This window comes from Scardinius erythrophthalmus, assembly GCF_964197995.2.
Source record: "Scardinius erythrophthalmus genome assembly, chromosome: 14".
In the NCBI taxonomy this organism is placed as follows: Eukaryota; Metazoa; Chordata; class Actinopteri; order Cypriniformes; family Leuciscidae; genus Scardinius; species Scardinius erythrophthalmus.
Window position 1 is genome coordinate 801,745 of NC_138234.1, and position 23,166 is coordinate 824,910.

Sequence of the window (23,166 nt, forward strand, 5' to 3'; positions counted from 1 at the left end):
AATTTTTAATCTCAATATTGGTGGCTTATTTTCAAATATTTAATTCATCTAGTGACAATTTACCTCATCTTACTGAAGGGTTCACTGCCATTATCTCAACCCAATTATCTGTTCTTCTAACACAATATTTCCTTTAAATAAAACTAAATCTAATTAAGACTGGACAGTTAATTACATCATAGTGATAACATATTTGGCTAATGTGATGATATTGATGAACGTGACAATCAGTTGAACAAAAATTCCTGTTGAATCGAAGCTTAAAATACATGACCAAATACAGTGAGTGAGTTTTGCTGAGTGAACACTATTCTGTCTATATAAGAAGCTGCTTCAGGCTCCTTTAAGGACTGACTGGAACTCAAAGGTGGGTGAGTTGTTCATCATGCTCTCCTTCTACTATTAACATAATATCACATACTTGTGTTCTGCAGTTTAGAGATTAAATGGCTAACCCTGATACATGGTAATCAGTTAGATTATTTAAGAGTTTAGAGTGTGGCTATGCACTGTTCAATATGTAGGGATGTCCCGATACCACTTTTTCACTTCCGATACCGATGCCGCCGCTTTGGCTATTTGCCGATACCGATATCAATCCGATATTGTTATTTTATTCTTGAACTAATACTACTACTAATAAAATATACATAATACATAAAATATATATAAAATATACTTTGCTCAATTAGCCACATAAAAACATCTCACTCAAATGGAGAATAATACTTCTCCAGTATATAGGTAATTGTACCTGAATTAATTTAAAATTAATCTGCTATATTTCAGATCAATATATTTGTTTCCTTAAAATTTTAATTAACTTTAACTTTATTCTCATCTGAATTATAAATATTTTTTTTCTGTATAAAATAATACTACCATTAAAAACACATTTGATTTTCTTTTTTAATCAATGTAGAATGTGTAACTTAAAAATAAACAGATTAGTGCTCTGTTTTAGGACAAGAAATGAAAACCAATGCAATATGATGAATGTCCAAAAGATTAGATAATTTTAGCTTTTAAACAGTGTGTGTGTGTGTGTGTGTGTGTGTGTGTGTGTGTGTGTGTGTGTGTGTGTGTGTGTGTGTGTGTGTGTGTGAGATTTTGGATGGGTGATAGTTGTAGGTTACAGTTTGACAAGAGTTTACAGTTTGACAAAAGCACAATGTTGTGTTTTACACAAATATAAGTAGGCTAAACATTTTTTGTAGTTTTAATGATGTCCTGTATGAACAAAATGCCAGAGTATGTTTTTATGTTTCCACTGTTAGATCGCGCCCGTGCCTCTCTCTCTCTCTCTCTGACACACACACACACACACACAAACACACACACACACACACACACACTCCAGCATTGCAATCTTGACATCGCAGCCTGTTCATTATGTTGCGTTCACACCAAACGTGAATAGAGTCTATTTCGACGCTTGAACATTTTGAATCCATTCGCGCGTATAAAGCGAGCGTTTGAAGTGAAATAGACGCGCGTTCAGAGCTAAGGCGGGGCTACAGATTAGGTGTCCCTAAAGAACCCGCATGTCTATGCGCGTATCTAACAGTAGTTCCGCATTACATTAATTAATGTGCACACAAGTTTTATTTTTATTCCGTGTAAATGCACCGAACCGTGACGCACGTACTGTTTCGATTCAATACGAATACATGTACCGTTCCACCCCTAATAGGTATCGGATCATATTTTTTTCTCCCCTCCGATCTCCGATCTAGCGTTCTGGGACAGTATCGGCGCGATACCGATGACGTGGATCGGATCGGGACATCCCTATCATTATGCTTTTGATAATCTGACTAAATTAGTCCAAGTTATACTTGTAATTCATCTCAAGTTTTTTTCCTTTCTCTTAGCATCTCCAACCTCAGACACATTCTCTCTGGACAGGACAGCAGGTAAACAAAATATATGCATACTTATAATCATTGGTTTTCATTTTAGAAGCTAAGAAAATAAGAGATCCAATCTCAGTTCTGAAGCAAACAGTTGGTTGAATAGAGTACCAAATTGTTTTAATTGTTAAACTTGTTGAGTAAAAAGAGAGTTGCTCAGGATAAAAAATAACTGCTTTAGAACACAGAAGCTCAGAAACACTCACATGGAGCAGAATCATTTCGCTCCACATTCATAGGAATTAATACGTTTCATTCCACTTGCATTTGTTTAATATTTAGAAGTTATGAAAGTATAAATCCCTCTGCACATTCTCGCTCTCTTCTCACAGTAAACCGCAACCATGGGAGATGGTGAAATGGAGTGCTTCGGCCCGGCGGCCATTTACCTCCGGAAGCCGGAAAGAGAGAGAATAGAGGCTCAGAACACCCCCTTTGATGCCAAAACGGCATTCTTCGTGTCAGAGCCGAGCGAGATGTACCTGAAGGGTGTTCTTGCTAGTAGAGAAGGCGGCAAAGCTACTGTCAAAACTCTGTGTGGGAAAGTAAGTAGAATTAAAAATGTGTTGATCTTCTGTAAAACAGTTTTACATGATGCTGTGGACTATAAAACTACTTGCAAGGTGAAACAAATATAGCGTTTGTACTAAATGTCTCATCCATGTTTAAAACTTTATAGACGATCACGGTGAAAGACACTGAAATCTTCCCCATGAATCCTCCTAAGTTTGACAAAATTGAGGACATGGCCATGATGACCCACCTCAATGAGCCTACTGTGCTGTATAACCTCAAAGAGCGTTACGCAGCGTGGATGATCTACGTAAGTCTAAGCAAATCATATTTTATTCCTGGAATGGGGCGGCAGCATTATAAAACTGGACTATCTATCTCCGTTTCAGACCTACTCTGGCTTGTTCTGCGTCACCGTCAATCCCTACAAGTGGCTCCCAGTGTACGATACAATCGTTGTGAATGGATACAGAGGCAAAAAGAGGATTGAAGCCCCGCCTCACATCTTCTCCATCTCCGACAACGCCTACCAGTTCATGCTCACTGGTAGGTGGAGATTTACATTTTCAATCCGTTTTGCAATTCAATCAACTTGTGCTAAACTTGAGCCTGCTTACATTTTGCTTAATACACCTACAATTTCTTTATTTAATGGACTCTTTTTACTTAATGGATCTCTTATGAGTAATTTATGTAGTGGTGTACATCTTGTTACAAATATGATACACAAAAAAAACAAAAAACTGAAAATATAATCTGTTTAGCGGTTTTATTTATAATAATACTAAATATGTTTCAGACAGGGAGAATCAGTCTGTCCTGATCACGTAAGTAGGCTATGATAATTAAAGTTATTGTATAAGAATCATCATGTAAATGCTAACATTGTTTAAGCTATTGAGAGAAAACAGTTTAACACCTGCCTTTTCTGCTGTTGAAAACTTGTAACATGTAAATGCATAAGCATCATTCTTATTGGCATGTGCTGGGAAAGACAGGAAAACTAAAGTAACAGAAAGGTGTGGGGAAAAGCCGCTTACTGACAGTGCTGCATGTATACAAGGTTAAGACCACACTGCCAGCATGATGCATGTGCATGCAGGTTTCACGTCTGACATTTATGGATTTTAAAGAAGCACTTACAAAAAGCCAACATATCACATAATTTATAATATTCTTTAACATGTCCACTCAGTGGAGAATCTGGTGCAGGAAAGACTGTCAACACCAAACGTGTCATCCAGTACTTTGCGACAATCGCTGTTTCTGGTGGAAAGAAGGCAGAACCTACCCCTGGCAAAATGAAGGTGACTAAATAATCGAATATCATTCAAAGTATAGTGAACAAATTATTCTGCATGATGAAATTACTTAACTACTCACCAGGGGTCGCTAGAGGATCAAATCATTGCAGCCAACCCTCTGCTGGAGGCTTATGGAAATGCCAAGACTGTGAGAAATGACAACTCTTCTCGTTTTGTAAGTTGCTGTGGCCAGATGAATTGTACAAATTCAGTTAACATTCCAAAGCTGGGAAATTCGAAACTTCTAAATATTTCAATCTGCTTAGGGTAAATTCATCCGAATTCACTTTGGGACCACTGGAAAACTGGCCTCAGCTGATATTGAAACTTGTGAGTCAACACTGACAAAATATAAATGTTTAATGTGAAGGCAAAAATGTGGATTTATTTATTTATTATTATTATTTTTTGGAAGATCTGCTGGAAAAGTCAAGAGTAACATTCCAGCTGTCTGCGGAGAGGAGCTACCACATCTTCTACCAGCTCATGACCGGACACAAGCCAGAGCTGCTCGGTGAGAAATCTACAGTACTGTGCATTTCATTTATTTCCATGTTTGAGAACACTGTTAAGACACTGCACATCAACTCTTTACAGAGGCCCTGCTCATCACCACCAACCCTTACGACTATCCAATGATCAGCCAGGGCGAAATCACTGTCAAGAGTATCAATGATGTGGAGGAGTTCATTGCCACAGATGTATGTGGACAACTACATTATAATTATTAGCAGAAGCTGTATTTTCATATTTTATTAAATTTATCTGAGCAAACAAACATCCAAAAAACACTACAATAAACTGAATGACATAAAATACCCTTCTTTTTGACTCGCTAAAGAATAATGTGAGATTCATTTGGTCATATAAAAACAGACTGCCATTGACATCCTGGGCTTCACTGCTGATGAGAAAATCAGCATCTACAAGCTGACAGGAGCTGTGATGCATCATGGAGGCATGAAGTTTAAACAGAAGCAGAGAGAAGAGCAGGCCGAGCCTGATGGCACAGAGGGTAAGACGTACAATTAGCACATACTATAAACATGTAAACGTTCACTTCATTAGTGACAATAATGCGTAAAACTTCCTCAGTGGCTGATAAAATCGCCTACCTCATGGGCCTCAACTCCGCTGACATGCTGAAAGCTCTGTGTTACCCCAGAGTGAAGGTCGGGAATGAGATGGTGACCAAAGGCCAGACAGTACCACAGGTGATCACTTATCTACTCGAATAAAGTGTCTCGTAGACATTCATAGTTGTCTTGGGAAGTAAAAGAGTAATGATATGATCTACGCTGACCTTTGAATTTCTTAGGTGAACAACGCAGTCTCTGCGCTCTGCAAGTCTGTCTATGAGAAAATGTTCTTGTGGATGGTTGTCCGTATTAATGAGATGTTGGACACAAAGCAGCCAAGACAGTTCTTCATTGGTGTGCTGGACATCGCTGGATTTGAGATCTTTGATGTGAGCTTAAGCTATCAAAGTCTCTGTAACAATCAGGATATAAAAAATAATAGACAATAGTAATAACTTGCCTCTGCTTAATTGTCAGTTCAACAGCTTGGAGCAGCTTTGCATCAACTTCACAAATGAGAAACTGCAACAGTTCTTCAACCACCACATGTTTGTTCTGGAGCAAGAGGAGTACAAGAAAGAAGGCATTGAATGGGAGTTCATTGACTTTGGTATGGACTTGGCTGCCTGCATTGAGCTCATTGAGAAGGTAAGAGGACATTCAGCAAATTAAAATGATTATTCATATTGTGCCTGTACTTGAGCATGAATATTTCTTCAACAGCCAATGGGCATCTTCTCCATCCTTGAAGAGGAGTGCATGTTCCCCAAGGCTACAGACACAAGCTTCAAAAACAAGCTATATGATCAGCATCTGGGCAAATGTCCAGCTTTCCAGAAGCCCAAGCCTGCCAAAGGTAAGGCAGAAGCCCACTTCTCTCTGGTCCACTACGCCGGCACTGTGGACTACAACATTGCTGGCTGGTTGGACAAGAACAAGGATCCACTGAACGACTCTGTCGTGCAACTCTACCAAAAGTCATCGCTCAAAGTGCTGGCCTTCCTGTATGCCGCTCATGGAGCTGCTGATGGTACGAACATTTGCATTTCCTCAATTCCTTTGTGTTATGATGCAATTAGACATTATCTAATAGTGATATAATGAAAGGGTTGATGGAAATCAACACAAAGACAATAAAAAAACAATTTCATTCACTGACATAAAACAGCTGAGGGAGGAGGTGGAAAAAAGGGAGGCAAGAAGAAGGGTGGTTCCTTCCAGACAGTGTCTGCACTTTTCAGGGTAAACAGATTATCTTTTAATGAAGAATGTGAATTTTTTACACCATTAAAGATTAGACTGATGACAAACGTTTCCACAGGAGAACTTGGGTAAGCTGATGACTAACCTGAGGAGCACTCACCCTCACTTTGTGCGCTGCTTGATTCCTAATGAGTCCAAGACTCCAGGTAATCCTAATCTCTGAAGACTCAAAGGTTTTGAAAATATCTCTGGAACCTTAAGAACATTTTCATTGCAGGTCTGATGGAGAACTTCCTGGTCATCCACCAGCTCAGGTGTAATGGTGTGCTGGAGGGCATCAGAATCTGCAGGAAGGGTTTCCCCAGCAGAATCCTCTATGGTGACTTCAAGCAGAGGTAAAGACACCTTTTTGCAACCACTGAATTAGAGATGATGCACCACATCTTATCTTCATCCTCTTATGACCATTTTTTATTTGCTTCACAAAAACATGACTCTCCTCTGACTGTCCTCTAGATACAAAGTATTAAATGCTAGCGTCATCCCTGAGGGACAGTTCATTGACAACAAAAAGGCTTCAGAGAAACTCTTGGGCTCTATTGATGTTGACCACACCCAATACAAGTTTGGACACACCAAGGTGAGCTGCACAACAAATGGTTAAACTCAAATCTACAAAAGAGGAGAATGGCTTCCATAATATACAGGAAACATCATTATATATTCTTGCAGGTGTTCTTCAAAGCTGGTCTGTTGGGTACACTTGAGGAGATGAGAGATGAGAAACTAGCAGCGCTGGTTACCATGACTCAGGCTCGTTGTCGTGGCTTCCTCATGAGGAAGGAGTTTGTCAAAATGATGGAGCGGAGGTGAGTGAAATAAACATTATTTCATTTACAATTAAATAAATAAAATTGAATATTTTTGTTAAACTAAAACCAGAAACTCCGTCTCCCAGAGAGTCAATTTATTCCATCCAATACAACATCCGCTCATTCATGAATGTGAAACATTGGCCATGGATGAAGCTGTACTTCAAGATCAAGCCTCTTCTAAAGAGTGCAGAGACTGAGAAAGAAATGGCAGCCATGAAGGATAACTTTGAGAAAATGAAGGAGGATCTAACAAAGGCATTAGCTAAAAAGAAGGAGCTTGAAGAAAAAATGGTGTCACTTCTTCAGGAGAAAAACGACCTTCTACTTCAAGTAACATCTGTGAGTATTTCAGCTCTTATTGATCCTAATGTAAATGCTAAAGCTATGAACAAAAGCCACTAAGCTAAATCCATCTCAATGAACAGGAAGCTGAAAACCTCTCTGATGCTGAGGAGAGATGTGAAGGTCTCATTAAAAGCAAGATCCAGCTCGAGGCCAAACTCAAAGAGACAAGCGAGAGACTGGAGGATGAAGAGGAAATCAATGCTGAACTGACTGCCAAGAAGAGGAAACTGGAGGACGAATGCTCTGAACTGAAGAAAGACATTGACGACCTGGAGCTCACCTTGGCCAAAGTGGAGAAGGAGAAACATGCAACAGAAAATAAGGTCAATAATATTTTCACATGTTCTTCACACTGCTGACTGTTCAGGATCTTGAGGATGAAACCAGTGAACAATGTTTCCATTTAGGTGAAAAACCTGACAGAGGAGATGGCCTCTCAGGATGAGAGCATTGCCAAGCTGACCAAAGAGAAGAAAGCCCTCCAAGAGGCACACCAGCAGACTCTTGATGACCTTCAGGCAGAGGAAGACAAAGTCAACACTCTGACTAAATCTAAGACAAAGCTTGAGCAGCAAGTGGATGATGTAAGATATTTGGCATGAGAATAAGAACATAAATCAATAGGAAATGAATGTTGTGTCTCTATACCATAATTAATGCTCTGGTTTCTGTGACAATAGCTTGAGGGCTCACTGGAGCAGGAGAAGAAGCTCCGTATGGACCTTGAGAGAGCCAAGAGAAAGCTAGAAGGTGATCTGAAACTGGCCCAGGAGTCCATAATGGACCTGGAGAATGACAAACAGCAATCAGAAGAGAAGATCAAAAAGTGAGTGGACATTAGTCTGTACACAATTACACACATTTTACAAAAAGTAAGTATTCGGCATATTTTAAAAAACAATACTTTAAAAACAGGAAAGACTTTGAGATAAGTCAGTTTCTCAGCAAGATTGAGGATGAACAGTCTTTGGGAGCACAGCTTCAGAAGAAGATCAAAGAACTTCAGGTAACCCTAATCTTAATCATTTCTATGTGAAACTGTGAAGTAGATGCATAGCTGGGATAACCCGCATTACAAATATCACTGGATAATTAATTTTTATTTCTTTCTTTAGGCCCGTATAGAGGAGCTGGAGGAGGAAATTGAGGCCGAGCGAGCTGCTCGTGCTAAAGTGGAGAAGCAGAGAGCTGATCTCTCCAGGGAACTTGAAGAGATCAGTGAGAGGCTTGAGGAAGCTGGTGGTGCCACTTCTGCCCAGATTGAGATGAACAAGAAGCGTGAAGCTGAATTCCAGAAGTTGCGTCGTGATCTGGAAGAGTCCACCTTGCAGCATGAAGCAACGGCTGCTGCTCTCCGGAAGAAGCAGGCGGACAGTGTGGCTGAACTCGGAGAACAGATCGACAACCTTCAGCGGGTCAAACAGAAGCTGGAGAAGGAGAAGAGTGAATACAAGATGGAGATTGATGACTTGACAAGTAACATGGAGGCTGTGGCTAAAGCAAAGGTATGCTATTGAGAAAACTTTAAGTGAAGATTTATTTTTAGTTTTACAAAACTACTTTAACTTTAGCAGCTTGAAATATAAATAAGTGCCAAAAAAAACACAAAGAGGTCAAAAAGTTTTAAAACTTTTAATAATTATTGTAGGCAAACCTTGAAAAAATGTGCCGGACATTAGAAGACCAAGCAAGTGAGCTAAAAACCAAAAATGATGAGTTTGTACGCCAACTTAATGATTTAAATGGACAGAGGGCAAGGCTGCAAACTGAAAACGGTACGTAAATAAACTAAATATACCACGCACACATTGAATACACCATGCACAGAACTGAGCAAAAACCTGTGATGCAAAAACCCAATACTGACATCATACAAGCTCTTGTGGACACTTATATAAATTACCCATTGTCTCATACTAGGGGAATTTGGCCGTCAATTGGAGGAGAAAGAAACTCTTGTTTCTCAATTGACAAGAGGCAAACAAGCTTATACTCAGCAGATTGAGGAACTCAAAAGACATATTGAAGAAGAGGTTAAGGTATGTACCGAATTTTCTGTTACCAAGTACCGTGAATAGCCATGAACATAGCAGTATACAATAAAAGGAAACATTTTTACTTCAAGGCCAAGAACGCTCTGGCCCATGGGGTTCAGTCTGCCCGCCATGACTGTGATTTGCTCAGAGAGCAGTTTGAGGAAGAGCAGGAGGCCAAAGCTGAACTCCAGCGTGGAATGTCTAAGGCCAACAGTGAAGTGGCTCAGTGGAGAACCAAATATGAGACTGATGCCATCCAGCGCACTGAGGAGCTTGAGGAATCCAAGTAAATACATCATTGGAAAAAGTCTTCCTACATTTATTATGAAAAATATTAGTCAGATTTCATCATTTCATATCACTTCCTCAGGAAAAAGCTGGCCCAGCGTCTGCAGGATGCTGAAGAATCCATTGAGGCGGTGAACTCAAAGTGTGCCTCTCTGGAAAAGACCAAACAGAGACTGCAGGGTGAAGTAGAGGATCTCATGATTGATGTGGAGAGGGCAAATGCATTGGCAGCCAACCTTGACAAGAAGCAGAGAAACTTTGACAAGGTAAGAAAGACATGGATAACCTATAAACCTAAACACTGATGAACCGAGGACTAATTAACAATGACTACATTTCTTTCATTTTCAGGTGCTAGCAGAGTGGAAACAAAAGTATGAGGAAAGTCAGGCTGAACTAGAAGGTGCTCAGAAAGAAGCTCGTTCTCTCAGCACTGAGCTTTTCAAAATGAAGAACTCCTACGAGGAAACTCTTGACCACCTCGAGACACTGAAGAGGGAGAACAAGAATCTGCAACGTAATGCAACTTTATTTTTGTACACCAAAGACTAAAAAAAGAGATGCATTTAAACAAATGTTTACATTTCTGCTTTTTAAACCCTTTAGAGGAGATTTCTGACCTCACCGAGCAGCTTGGAGAGACTGGAAAGACGATTCATGAACTGGAAAAGGCAAAGAAGACAGTGGAGTCTGAGAAAACAGAGATCCAGACTGCGCTTGAAGAAGCTGAAGTACTGTTATTTAAAACTGTCAAACCATGGAAAAATTCTATTCTAACATGGTGAACATTACACAATTTTTCTACCAGGTTGATTTAATTTTTACTTTAACTATCCATCAGGGCACCCTGGAGCATGAAGAGTCCAAGATTCTTCGTGTGCAGCTGGAGCTGAACCAGGTGAAGAGCGAGATTGATAGGAAGATTGCTGAGAAGGATGAGGAGATGGAACAGATCAAGAGGAACAGCCAAAGAGTGATCGATTCCATGCAGAGCACTCTGGACGCTGAGATCAGGAGCAGAAATGATGCCCTGAGAGTCAAAAAGAAGATGGAGGGAGATCTGAATGAGATGGAGGTCCAGCTGAGTCATGCCAACCGCCAGGCTGCTGAGGCCCAGAAACAGCTCAGGAATGTCCAAGGCCAACTCAAGGTATCTTTCTGTGGAACGTGGAATTGTATTAAGAATTGAATGTTTGACAATTTTAATATGATACATGAACCAAAGCAAGAGAACTAACAAAGAAAGAATGTTGCCACAGGATGCCCAACTGCACCTTGATGAAGCTCTCAGAGGACAGGAGGACATGAAGGAACAGGTGGCCATGGTGGAGCGCAGGAATAACCTGATGCAAGCAGAGATTGAGGAGCTGAGAGCTGCACTGGAGCAAACAGAGAGAGGCCGCAAAGTGGCGGAGCAAGAGCTGGTTGATGCCAGCGAGCGTGTGGGACTGCTGCACTCACAAGTACAAAAAATGACTAAATACTTGGAACAAATTCAGGATACATGATAAACTTTCATTTATAATGTACACTAAACTAACTGCTTACATCCCACAGAATACAAGTCTTATTAACACCAAGAAGAAGCTTGAGACTGATCTGGTCCAGGTTCAAGGTGAGGTTGAAGATTCAGTCCAGGAGGCCAGAAATGCTGAGGAGAAGGCCAAGAAGGCCATCACTGATGTGAGTGTTTACATTCTGCTTCTCTATTCTAATTTAAACAGTTATTTGACTTTGTGTTTAGGTTCATGTGGTAACAAAGGGAATATTCATAAAAGGTATTTTTAGCTATGAAGTGAAGGAAAGTGAAGACTAAGTATGGTAACCCATACTCAGAATTTGTCCTCTCCATTTAACCAATCCAAGTTAGAGTTGGGGCACACACATCAGGAGCAATGAGCAGCCATTTTTTGTTGTGGCACCCAGAGAGCGATTGGGGGTTATGTGGCTTGCTGAAGGGCACCTCAGTCATTACCTGCTGGTATTGAGAATCAAACCCTCGACTTTCGGGTTACAAGTCTGACTCTAACCATTAGGCCACAACTGCCCATCTAAATAGGTTAGTTAACTTAAATTGGCTTATATTTCAGGCTGCCATGATGGCTGAGGAGCTGAAGAAGGAGCAGGACACAAGTGCTCACCTGGAGAGGATGAAGAAGAACCTGGAGGTGACTGTCAAAGACCTGCAGCACCGTCTGGATGAGGCCGAAAGTCTGGCCATGAAGGGTGGAAAGAAACAGCTCCAGAAACTGGAGTCCAGGGTAAATTTGAGTGTTCAGGAGCTTAACAAAACTCATTCTTAGATATACTGGTCGTGGCAGAGATTTGACAGGCAAAACAATAACTCTCTACTGAAGGTGCGCGAGTTAGAGTCTGAAGTTGAAGCCGAGCAGAGACGTGGAGCAGATGCTGTGAAAGGAGTGCGCAAATACGAGAGGAGAGTGAAGGAACTTACCTACCAGGTAAAACTACTTTTAATTAGAAATTTACCACCGTTTACAATATACAGTTTAACTAAGACCATGACCAATATTTACACCCAAAGACTGAGGAAGACAAGAAGAACGTGACCCGACTGCAGGATCTGGTAGACAAGCTGCAGCTGAAAGTGAAGGCCTACAAGCGCCAGTCTGAAGAAGCTGTAAGTCTAATTTCAAATCTTGAGCGTGAAGTTTTACTATTGACAAGAACGTCCAGTGCCATGTATGCACTGCAATGCAATGGGTTGAATATCTTGAGTAATCATAACAGGAGGAGCAGGCCAACACTCACCTGTCCAGGTACAGAAAGGTGCAGCATGAGCTGGAGGAGGCTCAGGAGCGCGCTGACATCGCAGAGTCCCAGGTCAACAAGCTGAGGGCCAAGAGCCGTGAAGTTGGAAAGGTATTGTGAATTTTTTTGCAAAAGGGGTAGGGGGTTCATCTTAAAGTACACTGCTTAATATACATGTGTTTCTGACTGGGGAAAAAAACATGCAACTTAATGTATTTTTATTTACTGCAGAGCAAGGATGAAGAATGAAGATGAGACATCACACCACATCTACAAGCAAGCATATAATATGACTGACTTGTACTGTGTCTTACATGTCCATTAAATGCAGTTTATCAAGGCGCTCTCTGTCTGTCTGTATTGTAGACTGGTAGAGCATGGCACCAATGTCAAGATCAAGGGTTCAATTCTCAGAGAGTGCATGGACTAATAAAAAAGAATTCATACCTTGAATGCAATTTATGTCGCTTAGGAAAGTTTCTACCAAATTTACAGGTGTGTAAATACCTCATTTACTCAATACCTCAAAATACTCATTTTAAAATTCAGCTAAATTAAAAATAATTTCATCTGTCAAACATAATACAAAGCTATACAGTCCAAGCTTCTCACTTTTATTGATGAATGAGAATTTTGCGGGTATGGAAACATTTGGTATTTGTGGCGATTGAGAGAGGTAGGTTATGTGAGCTCACTGCCGGTTTCTGTTTCAGTTTCACTTTAAATTAATTTGTTTTGGCAAATGTCACAAATGTCTCTGCATTGCAAATTTATTGCAAAATATTCTCATGCACTTAAATTTAACTTTGACAGAGCTGGCTCCTTGTCTGGTAAATTGACCATGTTTGTTTAAAGGGGGGGTGAAATGCTATTTCATGCATACTGAGTTTTTTACACTGGTAAAGAGTTGGATTCCCATGCTAAACATGGACAAAGTTTCAAAAACTAAGTTGTACGTTTGAAGGAGTATTTTTGTTCCAAAAATACTCCTTCCGGTTTGTCACAAGTTTCGGAAAGTTTTTTTCGAGTATGGCTCTGTCTTACGTAAGATAGAGCGGAATTTCCTTATATGGGTCCTAAGGACACTTCTCCGGTAAGATCGCGGGCGCGCGCGCACTCGTAGACCAGAGCAAGAGAGTGAAAGCAGTTCGCCATCAAAGCGCCCTGCCCGGCTTTTGGGAAGTCAATGTCACCAAAGAAGTGTGTTTTTGGTTGCCAGGGCAAGACAACCCTGCACAGATTCCCAAAGAACCCAGCGTTAAGGAACCCGTGGATGGAGTTTGTTTTCCTGAGCATAAACGGAGTTGTGTAAGACTGTTGTTCCCTGCATTTTGACGATGATTGTTTTATAAACAAAGCCCAAATCGACGGATTTGCAGATCGTCTAATGCTTAAGGATCGAGCAGTCACAAAATAAAGGTTCGCGGTCGTGCGTTGGAACCGGACGGTGAGTAAAACTGTTGAACAAATGTCTCTGTGTGTTGTCACTAGCTCGGCGCGTTAGCACAGCTAAGCTTCGCCCACACGGCCCGCCCCCAGCCGCTCGTTTTTTGCCGGAAAGACTCGGTACAGCCTATCTTTCTTTCAAAAATATGATATAATAAAACAAAAGACTTTTTGGAGATATGAAGGATGCAATATTACTCTATAGGTACTCAAGATCAGAGGTGTATAGTCCAGGGGTCAGAAAGTAGAAGTCCTGCCATATGTTTATTCCACCCATGAACTCAGCCAGCTGATTTCACTAATTAGTTCTATCTCCTGGCTGAATTAGCAAATCCAGGTGATTGGAACAAAATACTGAGGAGGACTTTTACTTTCTGAACCTGGACTTAACACCTCTGCTCAAGATTAACAGGAGATTGAGTGAAAATTAGCATTTCACCCCCCCTTTAACAATAACTAGGCAAGTTTTATGATGCAACTGAAAAAGCAAAAACTAAAAGATCAGGATTGTGATGCATCAAATAAAACAATGTTTTTACTAGGGCTGCACGATTTGGGGAAAATGTCATATTGCGATTATTGAGGTCAATATTGTGTTTGCGATATAATAAACAAATGGTTTCATGAGTCAACTTGCTTGGTTCTCAAGAAAAATGCCCTCACAGATTAGTGATAATTCTGAAATGTGTATTTCTCAACTGTAAAAGTGTATTGTGTTTGTCAAATCATTTGGTAGCTAAACAGAAATTTGTCAAGGTTAGTGACAACATGTTACAATGTTTACAAGGTACAATCACTGGTAGGCTACTGTTTTTATTATTGCTTGACACAAATTTCAAGATTTCAATTAAAAAAACTAAATATCTCACCAATGCTGTAAACATACAGAGCCCTGTCAGCTGGTATTATTATTTAAGGTTAAAAATAACAACTCAAATTAAATATAATGTGGTTTTTACTAGGCTATAATAACAACGTTGCAATATTTTAATGATATAAGTAAAAATATAATAAATATTTAATATAGTGCACATATTTAGCAAAATACTCCTCTCTCTCTCTCTCCTTTCTCTAGCCAACTAACGTGCTATCAAATGGCATTCCTGAGGTAAATGTAACGTTATGGGACATATTTTTCTCCAGCTGTTTTATTGACCTCTTTCCGCAGTTGAAAAACACTGATTGATCGATATTATGTATGAGGCATAAACATTTCGGTAAGCTGTACTGTATCTTTCAACACACCTATTGTTCATTCGTGTTGATTTACTATTAACTATTAAAGAGTAAGAGATGATCGGTTCACAACCACAATCTGTCACATCACATTTACAAGCGCCAAAACGCTATTGTTTGAATTTCGTGATAAAATTGACAGAATCTGAGGGCTGTCAATTTGTTCCTACCAAAAGTAACCTGCTCTGTCTAGTCTGTCGGTGTCAGTGTCTTCTTTGCTTCGCGATTTTTCTCTGCGTGAGAAAATTGATGTGTGGCATGAGAGTGTGTGAAAAGTGTTGATTGAGTGAGTCTCACGCTGAATGAGTGAGAGTTGGCAGCCCTGCTCTCTCTGCTCAGTGTCGGTTATCTTATAGCCAAAATATCGCCATACAACAGAGGTATTTTTTTTCTGGCCACCAGTTCAGTGTCCGTCTGCTCGGCATCATCTTCACCTGTTCTCCGCGCTGCACACTGGAAAAAGCCACGACGTAACCATACGCGCCACACGTGCCACTGCCTAAACTGAAGCTGACTGGTCTTCTTTTTATTAGCGGTGTAGAAAATGGGCAAACAGCTTTCAGAGAGAATGGGTTGTTATGTCCACACATGCATTTATTTATTTCATATAATTGCATAGGCTTGACATTGCAATTGCGATATGATTAATCGTGCAGCACTAGTTTTTACCCACCCCTAGTGTCAAATACATCTTGTTTCTAAATGATGTAGTAACTTAGTTAATTAATTTTCTCAGGTCTGTACACTATTGTGCAACAGAGACTCTAGTCATAACAGTAGTGCAAGTATAACAGTTTTGTAGGGCTGCAATTAATAAATATTTTGATAATCGATTAGTTGGCTGATTATTTCTTTGATTAATCAGATTTTTTTTTTAATAACTTTTTAAATGTTATTGACAAAACACACTATTCCACATCCTGCCCAATGCTGTCCTTCAAACAAACATGCCATCTGAATGCTATGAAAACATTTATAGTGAATATATCTATATCTATGCTATGTGCAAAAGAGCTATAAAGCAAAAGGACCATTTAAATCGCTACATTAAAATTTTAGATAATAGGGCTGGGGAGATACACCTATCCTAGTCGGAGGTCACTAAAATTAATGTTAAAGAGGTGTGTGAACTCGCAAGTACGATGTCAAGCACTGTAATTTGCTCTGGCCCCCTTCCTGTTCGCAGGAGTGATGAGACACTTAGTAGATTGTCCTCACTCAATGGCTGGTTGTCTAAGTGGTGTCCGCAAAACAATATACAAATTCATAGACAATTGGAAAAGTTTTTGGGGCAGACTTGACCTGTTGAAAAGAGATGGTATCCATCCCTCCTGGGATGGTGCTGCTCTTCTCTCTAGTAATATGGCACATAGTCTTCATAGAGCTCAAACATGACAATCTGGGGCTCAGGTCAGGAAGCAGACAGACTGGCTAAACCGACCGTCTGCTAGCGGCCTCGCATCATCAAGGTCAGATAAATCACATCACATAGAGCCTCTTTCACCTAGCTATCATCATATAGAGACTGTGTATGTTCCCCGAATTAGGACAAACAAAAAACTTCCAAACCCATATAAGGGTAAAATTTTAATTGATGTTATACAAATAAAAAACAGCTATAATACAGATGAGCAAATGATAAAGCTTGGGTTGCTGAATATTCGATCGCTTACTTCAAAAGCACTCATTGTTATTGATAAGATTTCAGACTATAACCTAGATGTGCTGTGTTTGACAGAAACCTGGCTAAAACCAAACGATTACTTTAAATGAGTCCACCCCGCAAGATTACTGTTATAAACATGAGCCTCGTCTGAAACGCAAAGGGGGAGGTGTTGCTGTAATTTATAGTCATATTTTCAGAATTACTAAGAAGTCTAGTTTCAAATATAATTCTTTAGAAGTGTTGGTGCTTAATGTAGCAATATATAGTGTAAATGATAAATCACATTTGAGATTTGTGCTGGCTACTGTATACAGGCCACCAGGGCACCATACAGACTTTATCAAAGAATTTGCTGATTTTCTATCAGAGTTAGTACTGGCTGCAGATAAAGTCCTAATTGTTGGTGATTTTAATATACATGTAGATAACGAAAAAGATGCATTGGGATTGGCATTTAAAGACATTCTTAACTCTATTGGAGTTAGACAACACGTGTTAGGACCTACTCATTGTCGTAATTATACTGATTATACTGATATATATGATTCCGTTGAAATTCTGCAGCAGAGCGATGACATCTCAGATCCTTATCTAGTCTCGTGTAAACTTAATTTAGCCAAGGCTACAAAGTCGACTCCGTGTTACAAATATGTTAGACCTATCACTTCTGCCACTAAAGATTGCTTTATTAATAATCTTCCTGATCAGTTTTATCATCTCAGCATCCCAGATAGCTTAGAAGAACTCGATATTGCGACAGAAACTTTTAACTCTCTCTTTTCTAGCACTTTAGACACAGTTGCTCCGTTGCGCTTAAAGAAGATTAAAGAAAATAGTCCAACGCCGTGGTACAATGAGCACACTCAGGCCCTTAAGAGAGCAGCCAGAGAGATGGAGCGCAACTGGAAGGAAACAAAACAAGAGGTATTTCGCATTTCATGGAAAGAGAGCTCAATTACTTACAGAGAGGCTTTAACCCTCTGGGGTCTAAGGTGTTTTTGGGGTCCTTGAGATGTTCTGACATGCTCTTACATTTGTGCTTTTTTCAGTTGCTTATAAACATATTAATGGCAAAGGTGTAATTACACTCTATTTAGCACAAACAGGGCTACCATAATATGTGAGCAATATGTATGTACATGTTTGTATTTTTGAGAAAATAATGTTTATGCATGGTTATTGAAAAAACTAAAAATTAAAATGTCTGAAATAAGGCCACAAAACACATACTAAATATGTGTCAATAAGACTTCTGAATAATGCATTTTGTCGCCTAGAGTTTTTTCTTCAAAATGATGTGAAAATCATCCTTCCTAATCATTCACATAAAACAATACATTGATTGAAATTTTGTACGACACTTTTTGTTTGGAAAGGCAATATGCGGGTGGGCGTGATTCACACCTGAGGAGACAATGGGCCCCCGCATAATGAGGCTGCATACGTAATGAGCCTTTCATTAAGGTGTGTGACTGAGCCACAAGAAAGAATGCAAGGACAATATATATATATAATTGGTTCACAGTTGTTGTTGTTTTTTTCTCAAATTGTGCTTGCAAATTGTATAATATCAAAGGTAAACATTTCTAGTAATTGTGCAGTTAATTCTCATACTGTATTTTCAGATCTGGAATATATTCTCTACCCAAATGTGTCACTAATAAAGCATAATACAATTATTTAAAGAGAAAGCTTATATTGACCTTTTAAGATTTTGTTTACATCTATCCTTGTATGTATATATATATATATATTTTTTTTTTTTGCTATTTTATTAAAATGGAAATATTGTTACAATTTTAATTGTTGTTGTAATTGTATAACCTGTGTAATCTTTCTTTGTAAAAACTAAAGTATGCATTTTATCATACGTAATTCAATTCATATGAGCAGAAATTGGCAACATTATAAGTTTATTTGATGTGGCAGTATTTTACAGTAAAAACTTTATAATCTAATCTATCCGATTTTTACTCATCTCAGTATATCAATAGAGTTTGGTAAAAGCTGTTCATTCATTCACACACAGAAACGCGATTCATTTTTAAACAGTATTTTTGCCAGCTGTAGCTACATAAACAGCGCGCATCTGTGCATTCATTCATTCATACAAAGAAACGCGATTCATATTTAAACAGTCTTTTTGCCAGCTGTAGCTACATAACAGCATGCATCTGTGCGTTCATTCATTCAGCGTGTACAGACACTTGCGATTAGAACAAAGCAGATATAGAACTAACCTATTCCTCAGCCGGATCCCTTTGCTCCTCGAAATGAAACTTCCAGCACTTCTGAGGTAAATTTTCCAGGATTATTATCAAGATAGTATTATTCCTCACAGCGTCGTAAAGTACATGAGTCTGAAAGTGAACTCACTGTGTGTGTTATCCAGCTGATGTGGACGTTCACGGGTTTGCCTGGATCACCTCAGATTATTTGCGTTTGAATAGCGCGCGCTCTCCATGGGCTGAGTCACATTAAAACTTAATGAGCTGAGATGAGAACGACTGACATCTCTCTCTTTCCATACATATTACATAAACTGAGAATTTTTTTTTATATAAAAATTACTTCATTTAAAAGAGGAGAATTAAATCTTCATGCCCGTGTGTCTGTATGCCTGTTTGACTGAGAATTTGCTGAGTTACAGTTCATTTTCGGACGCGTTGCAGACTACACTGACAGAGAGAAAGCAGAACTCGCATCATGTTTATTTTTCTTTATTTGGCAAAAAGCACAACACTTTGTTTTTATTGTGAGTATACACAAAAATAATACACACTTAACAGGATCGAGTGATGTAAAACAAGTATGTAAGATCAAAATCAACCGAGTATTTTTCGTCTCTGTTGCACTGATAAGGAAAAAAACGAGCCTATCGCGCCGGCACAACAGCCGACCTCAGGGGGTTAAAAGCTGCTAGATCTGCTTATTTTTCAAACCTATTAGAAGAAAATAAACATAATCCTAGGTATTTATTTGAAACAGTGGCTAAATTAACGAAAAATAAAGCTTCAAGCTCAGAAGTTTCCAAGCAGCACAGCATTAATGACTTTATGAACTTCTTCACTTTTAAGTTTGATAATATCAGGGAGAAAATTATAACCATGCAACCGTCTACTACAGTATCGCATCAGGCAGTGCATTGTAGTCTCCCTAAGGAAAAATTCGATTCATTCATTGCTATAGAAGAGGAAGAATTCGCTAAACTCGTTAAATCATCTAAATCGACAACATGTATGTTAGACCCTTTACCAGTGGATCTCAAACGTTTTTGGTCGTGCCCCCCTTTAAACCTTTAAAAAAATCTTCATCTTTGTCATTAGGATACGTACCAAAAACTTTTAAGCTGACAATGATTAAACCGCTTGTTAAAAAAACGCAACTTGATCGTACAGAATTAGTCAATTAAAGGCCGATCTCGAATCTACCTTTTCTTTCAAAGATACTAGAAAAGGCGGTATCCTCACAGCTATGTTCCTTTATAGAAAGAAATGATATCTGGAGGATTTCCAGTCAGGATTTAGACCGTACCATAGTACTGAGTCTGCTCTCATTAGAGTTACAAATGATTTGCTATTATCATCCGATCGTGGTTGTACCTTGCTATTAGTGTTACTCGATTTTAGTGCTGCATTTGATACTATTGACCACAACATTCTTTTAAATAGACTCGAACATTATGTTGGCATTAGTGGAATTGCACTAGCATGGTTTAAATCATCCTTATCTGACCGTTATCAGTTTGTAGCAGTAAATGAAGAGATGTCTTATCGATCACAAGTTCAGTATGGCGTACCAAAAGGCTCAGTACAAGGACCGTTGCTGTTCACTCTGTACATGCTACCCTCACACACACACACACACACACACACACACACTCTGCACATGCTACCCTTAGGAGATATCATTAGGAAGCATGGAATTAGCTTCCACTGTTATGCTGATGATACTCAGCTCTATATTTCTTCACACCCCGACAAAACTTACCAATTCACAAAATTAACGGAATGCATAGCTGATATAAAAAAATTGGATGACTAGTAATTTTCCACTACTTAATTTAAAAAAAAAAAACAGAGATTCTAATTATTGGACAAAAAACTTCCTCACGTAATAACCTAGAATACTGTCTAACACTTGATGGCTGCTCTGTCAAGTCTTCGTCATCAGTTAGGAACCTGGGTGTGTGTGTGGGGGGGGGGGTATGTATTTGATGTATTTGATAACACACAAATGTATTTGATAATACATCAAATACATGTATTGCATGTATTTGATGCAATACAGATTGCATCAAAGCAGCTTCACAGTGATAACATGAAAATAATATAACAAAGTTTGTTTCTAGAAGAAAATTGCGTCATTGTCCACCCTTAATAAGGCAGATCAATAATATTGTTGAATATTAAATGTCCCAAACTAAGCAAGCCAAAAGCCAAGGCAACAGTGGCGAGGAACCCAAACTCCATCAGGTGACAGAATGGAGAAAAAAACCTTGGGAGAACCCAGGCTCAGTCGGGGCCAGTTCTCCTCTGGCCAACGAGCGAACATTGTATGATTATGATCCAGGCAGCATTACAGGTCAGAGGTCAGATTGGTCGTGTCGATGAGGCCTTCACAGGGCTGATGAGGCTGGCACTTAAGAGATGCGTCATGGATGGGTCCAGGTGCAGATCCACCATCTGATCTAATCCGGCTGACTTCAGTAAACAGGGAGGGACTGGTTGACACTTCAGGTCTGCGTTGTCATCGTGTCCAGGCGCAGGTCCTTCATTGGATCTGGATACGGCCTGGATCCGGCGGACTGTGGTAAACCTCGGATAAACAGAGAGACTAATATTAGCGTAGATGCCATTCTTCTTATGATGTAACAAGTACAAGTTTATGGGGAATGTTCCCGGTTCCAGCTGACCTAAACTATGCAGCCTAACATTGAATTATAGAAGTCTATAATGTGTTATGTTAATGCTAGGTCAAAAAGATGTGTTTTTAGTCTAGATTTGAACTGAGCTCCACAGTGCTTGAGCGAGCTCTTAATGCATTATAGTCCTTCACGTCTATTGTGATCTCAAAATTCCGGCCAGTTGATAATGCCTAGAATATCAAAATCGACTGCTGGCGGTAGATCCTTCTCCTATTTAGCACCAAAACTCTGGAACAGTCTTCCTAACATTGTCCGGGAAGCAGACACACTCTTGTCAGTTCAAAGCTAGACTAAAGACACATCTCTTTGACCTAGCATTCACATTATACATTATAGACTTCTATAAATCAATATTGGGCTGCATAGATTAGGTCAGCTGGAACCGGGAACACTTCCCATAAATCCTGATGTACTTGGTACATCATAAGAAGAATGGCGTCTACGTTAATATTAGTCTCTCTGTTTATCCCGAGGTTTACCGCTGACCGCCGGATCCAGATCTGATGAAGGACCTGCGCCTGGACACGACGACAGCGCAGTCCTGATGTGTCACTAGTGTCTCCCCTGTGAAGGCCTTCCTCCCTTTACCTCTCTACAGATAAAGCGGTGTCGGGATAATTCCGGTTCGCGTGGCCATGGATATGGATATGGTCATGGATTCTATATTTAGCCTCATCCCATACCTCGTCCGTCAGGCAGATATTAAGGTCCAGTTGCCAGGAATCTCTTTGTGCATTAACAGAAGTGGATAATAATGATGTAAGTTTTATGTATAAGCTAGAGATGGTGCCTCTATGCTCTGGGTCGTCAGGAAAAACTGGGTTTCAATAGGGTTTGGATCAGGAAGGGAAGGAAAAGAAATAAAATTCTTATGTGTAAAATCACATACCTGTAGATATCTGAAAAAGTGGGCTTTAGGTATTTTAAATTGAGATTCTAATTGAGCAAAAGACAAGAAGCTACCATCAGCAAAAAGATCTTTGCATGTTACGATACGTTTTTCTTGCCAAAGCAAGAATGCCTGGTCATTTAGAGGTTGAGTGAATCTCAAAAAAAAAAAAGTTAACGTACTGCGTTAGATTAAACTGAGAAGGGTCATTGCACTTGCATATTGTTGTCCTACTGTTAGTTTAACTGCTTCTATTGTTCTTATTTGTAAGTCGCTTTGGATAAAAGCGTCTGCTAAATTAATAAATGTAAATGTAAATCTATGATTTCTGGCAACTGGGGCACAGATTGAACCCCTCTGCCATCCAAAATATTTACGAATTAGGAATATAGTTCCATACAATAGGGTGCAACGAGTGAGAGTCTAGGCCTAGTGGTAAGGGTGCGAATAGGAGGACTGAGAGTGAGAAAGGAAGGCAGGCTGAGGATTCTATCCGGACCCAGTCTGGTGAGTGGTTTATGAAATCCGGACCTTGCCAGTAAGTCAGAGCTCTTACCCCTCATTTACACCGCACACGTCTGCGGCGCATTACGGCTGCGACACGGCTACCGGAGCTGATCGCGCCCATTCTAGTCAATGCTGGTGTTTACACCGGCCGCGATGCGGCGCGTTTC

The 23,166-nt window shown here is 39.7% G+C and overlaps 1 protein-coding gene across 1 annotated transcript; it reads left to right on the forward strand.

The window, feature by feature from the left end:
- The first annotated feature begins 354 nt into the window (after nucleotides 1-354).
- Nucleotides 355-12,686, forward strand: LOC308701494 (myosin heavy chain, fast skeletal muscle-like). Its single transcript, XM_081383814.1, has 41 exons — nucleotides 355-371; nucleotides 1,875-1,916; nucleotides 2,246-2,458; nucleotides 2,593-2,736; nucleotides 2,816-2,972; nucleotides 3,226-3,253; nucleotides 3,622-3,733; nucleotides 3,813-3,905; nucleotides 3,997-4,060; nucleotides 4,146-4,244; nucleotides 4,328-4,431; nucleotides 4,607-4,745; nucleotides 4,826-4,944; nucleotides 5,049-5,198; nucleotides 5,287-5,457; nucleotides 5,533-5,839; nucleotides 5,978-6,051; nucleotides 6,131-6,218; nucleotides 6,290-6,407; nucleotides 6,529-6,652; nucleotides 6,745-6,881; nucleotides 6,971-7,226; nucleotides 7,313-7,555; nucleotides 7,640-7,816; nucleotides 7,913-8,058; nucleotides 8,148-8,238; nucleotides 8,348-8,737; nucleotides 8,881-9,007; nucleotides 9,153-9,271; nucleotides 9,358-9,554; nucleotides 9,639-9,822; nucleotides 9,908-10,073; nucleotides 10,163-10,287; nucleotides 10,398-10,706; nucleotides 10,816-11,019; nucleotides 11,114-11,239; nucleotides 11,647-11,817; nucleotides 11,914-12,018; nucleotides 12,102-12,197; nucleotides 12,308-12,439; nucleotides 12,560-12,686. Exons 3-41 carry the CDS (start codon nucleotides 2,258-2,260, stop codon nucleotides 12,575-12,577), a joined length of 5,811 nt encoding a protein of 1,936 aa, XP_081239940.1. The 5' UTR covers nucleotides 355-371; nucleotides 1,875-1,916; nucleotides 2,246-2,257; the 3' UTR covers nucleotides 12,578-12,686.
- The last annotated feature ends 10,480 nt before the right edge of the window (nucleotides 12,687-23,166 follow it).

Excerpts from the sequence above, each read along its gene's own strand:
- LOC308701494 (XM_081383814.1), top strand. The coding sequence starts at position 2,258 with ATGGGAGATGGTGAAATGGAGTGCTTCGGCCCGGCGGCCATTTACCTC. Across the intron at positions 3,254-3,621 it reads AATCAGTCTGTCCTGATCAC|TGGAGAATCTGGTGCAGGAA; the intron begins GTAAGTAGGCTA and ends ATGTCCACTCAG. Across the intron at positions 3,734-3,812 it reads CTACCCCTGGCAAAATGAAG|GGGTCGCTAGAGGATCAAAT; the intron begins GTGACTAAATAA and ends ACTACTCACCAG.